Genomic DNA, 12260 nt, shown 5'->3' with positions numbered 1-12260 from the left:
AGGGAGGTATCAGATAACAACGCAAAGGTAAATACGACTTGATATCTGACAAATTCTTAAAATTCCCCTCTCATCTGCGGGACTGTGTGCCCGCACTTCTCGCGGAAATAAGAAAACGACCATGAAAGTCTCGGGTGCCGACAGGCCGCAAGCACCTGGGTTCCCTGTGGATAAATAAAGCACAGGGGGTGCCCGCAAAGACCGATGGGTCTCCGAGCATTGTTGCAATACACCACTTGCCTGTTTCTATAACTAAACTTTTTGTATAATATAGTCAAATAGTACTTTTGCTTTCTAGTTTAATTTAAAGGTGACATAGTTTGTCGTGACGGAAAAAATAAAAACGGCGCTTATTTGCTTTTAAGTAAGGAATCAAAACAAAAATATCTTTTGCGGAGCAGGCGCCGACTATAAGGAGGAAGGGTGAGAGAAGACTGCGGGCGGCAGTGGTTAAGGAAAAATTATCTGTGCGTGTCCCGGACCTCGACCCCATGCGCTAGGAGCTGCCCCTTCCCTTCCCCCCCCCCCCCCCCCCCCCCCCCGCACGCTATAAGCTGTTACGAAAATGTCGTGTGTGATACAGAATCGGTTTAGAATAAGCCTTGAACAATATATTTTGTATGAGGTTTTCAATGTCATTAAAAGATAAATACAAAGCTTTTGAGGGTAAAAACACGGCTGAACTGTGATGACAGGAAGAGAATGGAAATTAATACGCACTTACAATATAATAACTTTTAGAGTACACTATTATCAACCATTTACGAAGTAGCCACCTGGATAAACGAAATCGTAGCAAGAGATTGCTGCTATTAACAATAACACAACTTTAAACGAATTTTTGCATTAAGATAACATGGTGTACGGCTTCTATGTGCATAGTTGGTAAGTGAAATGACTAGCATTCTTGCGTTCGTTCGCCGAAATGCAGTTTTGACAGGAATGTTGGCCGTGGCGGCCGTTATACCAAGTGCGTATTTCGCCTACCTCTACTACCAGAAATATCGCCAAGCAACTATTGAAATTAACGGCCGAGACAAGCTGATAGAGCTACGAGGAAAGCTGGTAAGTTGAGAAGGAGCTATATAACATTAAATGTAGACCTAGAAAGTAAATTCAAGTTAATGTAGTTATGTGAAACCTGTTGTTGAAGCTTACAGTCGTTTTTCTTCTGATATGAGAACCAGACAAACTACTTCGTATCTCAGAGTAGTTGATTTTGACTATACATCAGTTGACTATGATTTATCAATGGGTCGGGAAAACACTGGTTGGTTGTTATTATACACGACTTAAAGTTGTAAACAAACATGGTTACCGAAGAAAGATTGCTATGCTTGGACTCTTTAAAAATGTTCAATATTTGTAGACCCCAATAGGCCATTCTAGCTATAAGCATGCACACACACCCACCATGGGAACATACATCAACTACCGGCATTCAGCGCACGCTTTCTTTGATGTAAAATAAAAAAGCGTGCACTGCATTCTGGTAGTTGAGGTAGGTTTCTATGGTTATTCGTGCACAAACTTATAGCTGGAATAGCCTATTGAGAAACCCAACACCCACCTCACTCTAACAATTTGACTACTGAAACCCAGCCCACTTTAGCCATTCACAGATCCGAAAACCACCTGCCTACCCCAACCTCACCAATAGCACACCCAACACATACCTACCACCCCAACCTCACCAATAGCAGACCCAACACATACCTACCACCCCAACCTCACCAATAGCAGACCCAACACATACCTACCACCCCAACCTCACCAATAGCAGACCCAACACATACCTACCACCCCGACCTCACCAATAGCAGACCCAACACATACCTACCACCCCAACCTCTCCAATAGCAGACCCAACACTTACCTACCACCCCAACCTCATCAATAGCACACTCAACACATACCTACTACCCCAACCTCACCAATAGCATGCCCAACACATGCCTACCACCCCGACCTCACCAATAGCAGACCCAACACATACCTACCACCCCAACCTCTCCAATAGCAGACCCAACACTTACCTACCACCCCAACCTCATCAATAGCACACTCAACACATACCTACCACCCCAACCTCACCAATAGCATGCCCAACACATACCTACCACCCCAACCTCTCCAATAGCAGACCCAACACTTACCTACCACCCCAACCTCATCAATAGCATGCCCAACACATACCTATTGCCCCAACCTCACCAATAGTAGACCCAACACATACCTACCACCCCAACCTCACCAATAGCACACCCAACACATACCTACTGCCCCAACCTCACCAATAGCACGCCCAACACATACCTACCACCCCAACCTCTCCAATAGCAGACCCAACACTTACCTACCACCCCAACCTCATCAATAGCACGCCCAACACATGCCTACCACCCCAACCTCACCAATAGCAGACCCAACACATACCTACCACCCCAACCTCACCAATAGCATGCCCAACACATACCTACTGCCCCAACCTCACCAATAGCAGACCGAACACATACCTACCACCCCAACCTCACCAATAGCATGCCCAACACATACCTACTGCCCCAACCTCACCAATAGCAGACCGAACACATACCTACCACCCCAACCTCACCAATAGCATGCCCAACACATACTTACTACCCCAACCTCACCAATAGCAAGTCCAACACATGCCTACCACCCCAACCTTACCAATAGCACGCCTAACACATGTCTACAACCCCAACCTCACCATTAGCAGACCCAACACATACCTACCACCCCAACCTCAACAATAGCACGCCCAACACATACCTATTGCCCCAACCTCACCAATAGTAGACCCAACACATACCTACCACCCCAACCTCACCAATAGCACACCCAACACATACCTACTGCCCCAACCTCACCAATAGCACGCCCAACACATATTTACCACCCCAACCTCACCAATAGCATGCCCAACACATACCTACCACCCCAACCTCACCAATAGCACACCCAACACATACCTACCACCCCAACCTCAACAATAGCACGCCCAACACATACCTACTGCCCCAACCTCACCAATAGCACGCCCAACTTATATTTACCAACCCAACCTCACCGATAGCACGCCCAACACATACCTATTGCCCCAACCTCACCAATAGCACACCCAACACATACCTACCACCCCAACCTCACCAATAGCACACCCAAAACATACGTACCAACCGAACCTCACCAATAGCAGACCCAACACATACCTACTACCCCAACCTCACAAATAGCACGCCCAGCACATGCCTACCACCCCGACCTCACCAATAGCAGACCCAACACATACCTACCACCCCAACCTCTCCAATAGCAGACCCAACACTTACCTACCACCCCAACCTCATCAATAGCACACCCAACACATACCTACTACCCCAACCTCACCAATAGCATGCCCAACACATGCCTACCACCCCAACCTCACCAATAGCACACCCAAAACATACGTACCAACCGAACCTCACCAATAGCAGACCCAACACATACCTACTACCCCAACCTCACCAATAGCACGCCCAACACATGCCTACCACCCCAACCTCACCAATAGCACACCCAACACATACCTACTACCCCAACCTCACCAATAGCACACCCAACACATACCTACCACCCCAACCTCACCAATAGCACGCCCAACACATGCCTACCACCCCAACCTCACCAATAGCAGACCCAACACATACCTACCACCCCAACCTCACCAATAGCAGACCAAACACATACCTACCACCCAAACCTCACCAATAGCACGCCAACACATGCCTACCAACCCAACCTCACCAATAGTAGACCCAACACATACCTACCACCCCAACCTCACTGATAGCACGCCCAACACATGCCTACCACCCCAACCTCACCAATAGCACACCCAACACATACCTACTACCCCAACCTCACCAATAGCACACCCAACACATACCTACCACCCCAACCTCACCAATAGCACGCCCAACACATGCCTACCACCCCAACCTCACCAATAGCAGACCCAACACATACCTACCACCCCAACCTCACCAATAGCAGACCAAACACATACCTACCACCCAAACCTCACCAATAGCACGCCAACACATGCCTACCAACCCAACCTCACCAATAGTAGACCCAACACATACCTACCACCCCAACCTCACTGATAGCACGCTCAACACATACCTACCACCCCAACCTCACCAATAGCACGCCCAACACATACCTACTGCCCCAACCTCACCAATAGCATGCCCAACACATACCTACCACCCCGACCTCACCAATAGCAAGCCCAACACATGCCTACCACCCCAACCTCACCAATAGTAGACCCAACACATGCCTACTACCCCAACCTGACCAATAGCACACCCAACACATACCTACTACCCCAACCTCACCAATAGCACACCCAACACATACCTACCACCCCGACCTCACCAATAGCACGCCCAACACATGCCTACCACCCCAACCTCACCAATAGTAGACCCAACACATGCCTACTACCCCAACCTCACCAATAGCACACCCAACACATACCTACCACCCCAACCTCACCAATAGAAGACCCAACACATACCTACATACTACTCTCACCACTTGAAGACCCCAAAAGACAGACCAACCTCCCCACCCTGACCATTCTTAGACTGTAAAACTAAAACCACCCGAGTTTAACACATTGTAGACGCCAATACCCACTTTCCAACACTGTATGTATTTACCAACACCCACCTTATCTATACCTGAATTGCTTTATTCTTTTCCTCCAGGAACGCCTTTTACTTTCTCTAGATCAGATTCAGCATGAAGTCGCAGAGAATGAGGATGAGGAGGTAATCATTTCTTTCTTGCTCTTGGTTATTGTTCAACTCTCTTTCTTGTTCTTGGTTGTTGTTAAAATGTGTTTCACATATCTTTTTGTGGTTTCAGTGTATTGTTTGCAACTCTTGTAAAGCAGTCGTTCAGACATACCCATGTCAACATAAGGTCCTTTGCCGAATGTGTTTTGTCAAGACCCTACAAGTAGCTGTGAGTGACTTTAATCTACCACTGAAATGTGTCCTTTGCCGAACACGGATCACAACTCTGGATAAAGACAGGCACAAGAACATAACCTCAGCGAAAGCCTAATGTCTAAAATTTGATCAACTTGACCAAGTTATACTGTTAAAAATGACTATAAAAGTGATTATTGTTAACATCCATAAAATCACGAAGTTTGTTGGGCAAGCTACAGGAGAAGTCTGCTAACCCGAACTCTGAAGGGTAACAGAAATTAGCAGCATCAATTGAAAATGTATTTAGGCGGTTTCATTGTATTTTTATCAATATGTGAATGATGCAAGTCTGCAACTCACTCAAAATGATAATATACAACCAAAATAAGAATCATAATCATTTTTTGGAGATAACAGAGAAAAAATTTTGAATTACCGGTGTAAAATGTGGTAATTGGGAAAAAAACAAGTAGTTCAAGTTAGCAGGGAGTTAAACTTTCCCAGGTGTTGAGTTTGAGACTTGACTGAAAATTGAAACATTATTTAGAGAAAATTGAACTTTTTTGTGTTAACAGGCAATTAAAGTTCGTAGTTAGTATTAAGTTAGAATTTTATGAGGAATGGACGAAATCATACAAAATTGGTTCAAGCAACATCACCCAAACCTACCAAATTTATGTATTTCAGTTGCTCTGTTTAATGAAAATAATGTTTTCTTAGATATTTGATGTATTTTAATGTAGATAGGTCACATAGGTAAAAATTGACTGACATAAAAAGCTATATCGTTTTGTTATCAGTAACATGGCTTAAAATTATCTTTAAAAGCCAGCTTCCCTTGCAGTCTGGGTTGACTTGACATATACCTATTCATTGCTTGATGCATCATTTTGTAATGAGTGTTAGGGACAACTGAGAAAGGCAGGGCCATATAATAAAAATATAATTTACAGAGGAATTGGGATATATAAATAAAATATGACTAAGGCTTGCTCCCCTCCCCACCAAACGAAATCTTTTTTTGCTACAACCATGAAGGGTGGGGTGCTTAGGTTTGGTGTTGATGGGAATATTTAACAACTGGCACTTATTCAAGAGACTAAAAAGAAGATTGTAAAAAAATGTGTTAAGAGAGCATTAATAGGACAGCCTGTGTATTTTGAGTTTTAATTGTGACATTCCTTTTGGCGTTGTAGTTATTTGAAGTAAATATCACAACTGTTGAATTATGATCAAGTTTAATCAAAATTAAAACAAAAATAACTGGAATACACTATAAATTTCTAGATGATAATCGAATCAATGCTTCCCATCATTAAAAACTCTTTGCACTCCATTACCAGCAACTTAGACAAAAAGGTTTCAGTTCCTAAAAGGAACTTATAAACTGTCCTTAAACAATCTAAAAACACAATTTTCTCCATTTTGTTTTTAAACGTTTCTCAGAACTAAGATTACAATCAAAGAAGGGTTACAAGACGTGGTATATACAATCAAAAAAAAAATTCTTGGAAAAAATGGGTTCTGTGAAAAAAGATTCCTAGAGTATGAAAAGGGGTAACCTGCGTAGCAATGCCGAAGGGCAACAGAAACGAGTGGGCCATGCTCGATGATCCAGCTTACTTTTCGGGCGCTCCCAAAGGTCACCCCGTGCGCGTGTAAGATTGCTGTACTGGAAGTGGTGAACGCAAAGCAAAGAGGGAGTAGCTCTTTCTTTACCCTCCCCAAGCACGCATGATCTTTTCTCCTTTTCCAGCCCTTTGCGCTTGCTATGCAGACTAGGTAAAGGGGTTTCTTGAGGATATGAGACAAACCCTGCTGTTGCCTAGTTTCCCCCCCTTTTGCCTTTCCTGCTGAACCGATTTTTCCCTAGCTTGTACACCTTCTGGATCACCTTGTCGTGTGGCTCCAGTGAGCGCGTCCACTTAGGAGCCCACTCCCATGTGCGCATGACCTCTGGGAGGCGGTTCGGTGCAAACTTCTGCAGCACGTTCACAACAGCAATGAACAGGATTAAGAGAATGAATGGTGCTGCCACTCCTAGAAGGACCTGCCACCCGGCGAGGGAGAGGCCAAAGACAGCAGCGGGTAGAAGGAAGAACATGAGGATTAGGTAGGCCACAGCAAACCACCGGTACCGGGCAGTCGTGTTACCCAAAAATTTTGCTACCTTGATGGGTACTTTACGCATGAACGGGATCGGGTACCACAACAAGATCCCGGAGATGTTGAAGAACAAATGACACAAGGCAATCTGGATGGCCTTCTCGAGCTTACCCTGGTCACTGGCCAGGGCAGCGAGAATTCCAGTAGCTGTCGTCCCGATGTTTGATCCAAGGGTCAGTGGATAGGCACGCTCGATGGCCACCACACCTACACCTATCAGTGGGGTAAGAGCAGACGTGAAGATGGAGCTGGACTGCACCAGGATAGTCATGCCTGCACCCATCAAGATAGCGAAGTACCCGGTGAAATGGTGGAACGGCTTTGGAAAATTTGAGTTCACTGTACGCTTGATAGCCGCAGCGATCTGGCCCTTCAGCATGGAATGAAGGAGCTTGACTATCAAGACCAAGCAGACACACAGGATGAAGAGAGCGATGATGAGGAGAATCACGCCTACATTTGTGTCGGACATCCCCGTGTCGTGAAAAAGGAACTTGCAGGGCATCTTGATCTCTTTACTGACCATCTCACTTATAGTCCTGTTTACTTCTATTGTGGTTCCGTTCACAGTCTCGTTCACAAGTCGAGTCACATTCGCCGTGGCAAAAACTTTCTCCTTGTCGCAGTAAAATTTGATGAGAGACTTCAGTTCAGTGCCTTCCTCTTTAAGTGCGATTGCGGTGATCACCTTCTTATCGATTTGGATGATCAGTTTTGTAAACGGATTTGTCACTTTGGAGAGGAGTTCCACGTTTGCCCCGGTATCGGTCTTGATGTGAAAGCTCTTCACGATAGCGTCAGTCAAATGAAACAAGTAGCCCGATGCCACTTCGAGCGGAAGGAACACAAGTACTGTTAACCAGTTGAAGATATCGTGGACGGTCGCGCCGGCAAATGCTCGTCTGAACTCATTTCTCTCGGAAGCCTGGGCCAAGGACACGATGGTGTTGGTGACGGAAGTACCGATGTTCGCCCCCATTATGATAGGGATAGCTGGCCCAACGTCAATGACTGAAAAACAAAATATCATAAGTTTATCGGGTTTACGACAGTGTGAGAGTTATCAGCTAGAGGTGGGAGCGTTCTTTTTTATAGAGCTGCCACTCATCGTTTTCCCATTTTGGAAGACAAATTATGTGATGAAAAATAACCATCCAAATTCAACGTTTTATGCTAAATTCAGTAAAAAATACCGCAAGCTTTTCCACATCAGGGAACGGAAATGGATGATTTTTAATACTTGGTATTTTTCAACGATGACGCATGGTCTTAAAGGTAAAGACCAGGAAATAAGTTTTTATTCATGACATTTTTTTCAATATAGTAATTGTGCTTAGGTCACAAACGGGTGCGTTTTTCACGCCGATCGAGTCACCTCTACATAAGGTTTCACGTGATCAGATAACGTCTAGCAATTCTGCATCAACATCCTCAGAAAACTGGATTGGATTCAACAGGCGCATATCTAGTGGCTATGGGCAAAACATCCCTCCCCCTTCCCTGTTCTTGTCCACCAAAAACCGGCCTCTCCTATTGACGAATCGCCAAACATTTTGTATATGATACTTATGCCTGTGTAACGCCCAACCCCCTCCCTGTCCCTCTTGGAAGAGCCATCTTACAAATTTAACTCACTTGAAGCAGCAACCATCGATACGACAATGGATGTTGAAGTTGACGAGCTTTGCACCAAGACTGTGGCGAGAACTCCGATCATAAGCCCTGCCACGGGGTTGTTGATGATCGAGTTCGAAGCAAATGCCTCGCCAGCAGCTCTTCCGCCAAGAAGCCGAAAGGCACTGCTCAAGAAACTGAGCGAACAGATGAACATATAGAGCAGCCCGAGCAGTAAAATGACCTTAGTGAAACCCCAAGCAGTGCGCTTGAGCTTGCCTTTGGTGTCCAACTCTACAAAAAAACATAATCATTTTTAATATACGTGTTAAAGAATGGATCAATTACAAGAGACGGCGACAGAAAATTCCTTTTAGCAAATTCATTATGTGACAAAGCACCCACCGGACCAGTCTGGACCAGCGCTTTTGAATGCTGGTAAGGCCCATGGATCAAACTCTTCCCTTTCCACTGGAACAACATCCACCTTTATCTCTCCTGGATTGTCTTGGTTCTGGTAAAAATGCATACAGATCAATAAGAAAGTATGGGTGATATGGAAATGTGACACTTCTGTGGGGCCTTGTTGCCGACAAGTACAGAATTTGGCGGGGAATTTTGCGCGCGCACATTTGGCGCTAAAAGTCTTTTTAAAGTCTTTTTAAAATTCGCCTTCTCGAACCAATCATTTAAATTCGCCTTCTTGAACCAGTCAAACTTGGAAAAATAGCGAAAGTTTCAACCGGTAAATTACAAACATTTACGCTGATATACTGTCATTTAAGCGAAAGTAATATCATTTGAACTAAAAGGAAAAACATTAACGAACTTTACATAATTGAGTGCACACAATAACATTTTCTTCACATTCATTAACACTATTCGAAAACCAGGAATGAAAAATCTATTTTCATTTGCGTTTTGATACATAACAATAGCACAAACAAAATATCAATAAAACGAGAACTCGTAATGAATACTGTGAACGAAATATTCATAAACATTTTTATTACAGCAAGTGCAAACAATAGTATTATGTGAAAGTCATATGCGTGCTTTTTACAAACGTTAGCGCCTCCGTACAAACAATAAGCCCTTTATGACAAACAATATCCTAAAATAATTATTCAATTACTTATCGTTTATTTGTGCCCTCATAATGCACATACATGCAAAATAAATGATACTAGCACTCAAAAATTATTCTCCGATCATTTCGCCGCTGTACGACGTCCGAACTTAGCCTTAGAGTTACTTTAAAGTATAGGAACTAACTTTTGAAACAGCTTCTATTATCATTCAAATTATCAATTTTGGAATTCTTTTCTTACATACAAAGCCCACCACAAATTATAATCACTACAAATATGCATTTATTATTTTTATTTAACTGCACCTCTGCAGGATGTAGAAATATTCTTTATCAAAAGTATAACCGTATCTTATTCGCACTAGGTGTCGACGCTACGAAACAAAGAACGCCATGTTATTTTTTGCGGTCAGAATATTATTTCGCGGTTATATGAACAAGAGCACTTCATTGTAATAATTATCTTTTGAAGAACAATCGGAGTTCTACTTTTTTCAACAAAGTAAGAACTCTTTCTATGTTAAAGTATTCCTTGCTTTCTTATCATTAGCATTCTTAGAATTCTTATCTTTAGGAAGGAAAAAAAATAACATTACGTCGTACAATATTTGAAATTTGTTTGGCGGTTTTTGTCTCGAGCCTGATGTGACCGTGGTGATCTTAGGTGATTCTAAATACAAATCCCTTAGATACTAAACATATACTAAAAACGGTCATGGGGGTACTACTTCCTAAAAAAAAGACATTCAAGTAAGCTGTATTACCTGTACAGAGCCACATCTTTCCAGGGCGAGCTCACTAAGAGCGGAGTTGTCGTTAGAAAGTCTGTGGTCACCTTCGAGTGCGTATGTGCCGCGACGAGCAGCCATCGTGGAAATTAAGGCTCATGACTAGCTTGATCGGTTATAACCAGTTTTCCTTGTTGACTTTAATCTGACCACACGGGGCGCACGAATAAAGGGAGACAATGGAGACATTGGTTTTTTTTTGTGAAATTTGCATCACAAATATTGCAGCACACGAATTATCAGTCGACCTTGGAAAAAAGGACGCGTTGCTTGTATTGAGTCGTTATGCAATGTTGGTTGAAAAGAAATAATACGCTTTATCAAGAGAAAAACTCTGTGTTTTTATATGAACCTGATCGAAAACGTATACGTTTTTGTTTCCGAAGCAGAGGCGGAACCTACAAGCAAACTTCTCTAAAATAACTGCCATTCAATATTTTTCGAAATCTAACGCCTATCTAAATTCGAAAGAATCTCAAAGTCCGTTTTGGATAACGCCACCTTTACCGCCGCAAACTGCTGCTTTTTCAAAAAACAAAAACATTACGAACCCTAGAAGCGCCCCTAGCGGTTTGCCAAACATTATGTTTCAGTCTAATTTCTTGTTAGGGCTAATTGCTCTACACCAGGTTTAAATTAGGAAAATAAAAATCAATCAATTGATTAATTGAAGGATGAAAATAATAATTTAATTATTGCATATTTTGTAAAAAAGGAGTCGAAAATATATTTATTTTATTTTCCCCTTCCCCTATGTCTACCCGCAAAGTGATCCAGTCATGGTCTGAAGCTCGCTAGAGGCTTTTTTTAACCTTGAGGTTCACTACATACACGTGAGAGAGAACGTTCAGTCCACGTGAGAGACAACGTTTACTCCACGTGAGAAAGAAGTCACTCCCCTTTATGAATGATATATTTTTATAAGTGTTTTGATTCGCCCCGACACATACACGCACACACACACCTTTGCTGAGCCTGAAATAATGCAGGCCCCTCTTACACAATAGGATAAACGTCGAACTTTACAAACTTTTAAAACAATGTTTTCCGTAAAACCTCCAGGAGTGATAACAAAATGTAATTATTGTATATTTTGTCAAAAAGGATTTGAATTCTGTTTATTTTATCCTTCCCCCTCAGGCTACCCTTATCGTACGTACGTGATGCTGTTATGGTCTGAAGATTGCTGCAGAGTTTCACTCTACGTGACAGAGAAACAGTCCTCCCGTACAGCCATGTCTCGCAGGAATACACAGGCAGACCGGCCTGCAGTCTGTTTCGTACCTAGCATAGTATAGTATTCCACCGTAGTCATTGTTATTAACGCTGGCCTTTCCCAAGGCAACCTGTTCCCCGAGTCACGATATCCAAGTGAAATAACCACTTTCCAGAGGGAACCTCTCCCAAACCTAACTCACTCCAAACAACCATTAACGCAATCCCTACACTAGTTCTTTGGGACTAACTATGAGAAAACTGGCAAGAACCCTTTCAATACATTGAGTTCTTTGTACGGTAGTGCGATATCGGGATCTAAATCCGCTAGGTCAGACGGAGGTCCCGCGGGCTCCATAACTTGGTTGAGCT

The 12260-nt window shown here is 43.3% G+C and overlaps 2 protein-coding genes across 2 annotated transcripts; one reads left to right on the top strand and one right to left on the bottom strand.

Moving 5' to 3' along the window:
- The first annotated feature begins 759 nt into the window (after window positions 1–759).
- On the top strand, window positions 760–5973 carry LOC5514848. The gene is made up of 3 exons (XM_001634965.3): window positions 760–1065; window positions 4788–4850; window positions 4948–5973. Exons 1-3 carry the CDS (start codon window positions 895–897, stop codon window positions 5146–5148), a joined length of 435 nt encoding a protein of 144 aa, XP_001635015.1. The 5' UTR covers window positions 760–894; the 3' UTR covers window positions 5149–5973.
- Window positions 5974–6236: 263 nt separating this feature from the next.
- On the bottom strand, window positions 6237–10824 carry LOC5514847 (sodium-dependent phosphate transport protein 2B). Its single transcript, XM_001634913.3, has 4 exons — window positions 10650–10824; window positions 9201–9309; window positions 8817–9089; window positions 6237–8192 (listed from the first exon to the last, which is right to left on the bottom strand). Exons 1-4 carry the CDS (start codon window positions 10752–10754, stop codon window positions 6841–6843), a joined length of 1839 nt encoding a protein of 612 aa, XP_001634963.3. The 5' UTR covers window positions 10755–10824; the 3' UTR covers window positions 6237–6840.
- Window positions 10825–12260: the final 1436 nt, after the last annotated feature.

This window comes from Nematostella vectensis, chromosome 2 (assembly GCF_932526225.1).
Source record: "Nematostella vectensis chromosome 2, jaNemVect1.1, whole genome shotgun sequence".
NCBI lineage: Eukaryota > Metazoa > Cnidaria > Anthozoa > Actiniaria > Edwardsiidae > Nematostella > Nematostella vectensis.
This window is presented reverse-complemented; position numbering and strand designations above follow the sequence as displayed.

Excerpts from the sequence above, each read along its gene's own strand:
- LOC5514848 (XM_001634965.3), top strand. The coding sequence starts at position 895 with ATGACTAGCATTCTTGCGTTCGTTCGCCGAAATGCAGTTTTGACAGGA. Across the intron at positions 1,066-4,787 it reads TAGAGCTACGAGGAAAGCTG|GAACGCCTTTTACTTTCTCT; the intron begins GTAAGTTGAGAA and ends CTTTTCCTCCAG. Across the intron at positions 4,851-4,947 it reads CAGAGAATGAGGATGAGGAG|TGTATTGTTTGCAACTCTTG; the intron begins GTAATCATTTCT and ends TTGTGGTTTCAG.
- LOC5514847 (XM_001634913.3), bottom strand. The coding sequence starts at position 10,754 with ATGGCTGCTCGTCGCGGCACATACGCACTCGAAGGTGACCACAGACTT. Across the intron at positions 9,310-10,649 it reads AAAGATGTGGCTCTGTACAG|AACCAAGACAATCCAGGAGA; the intron begins GTAATACAGCTT and ends CATTTTTACCAG. Across the intron at positions 8,193-8,816 it reads ATCGATGGTTGCTGCTTCAA|TCATTGACGTTGGGCCAGCT; the intron begins GTGAGTTAAATT and ends TTTGTTTTTCAG.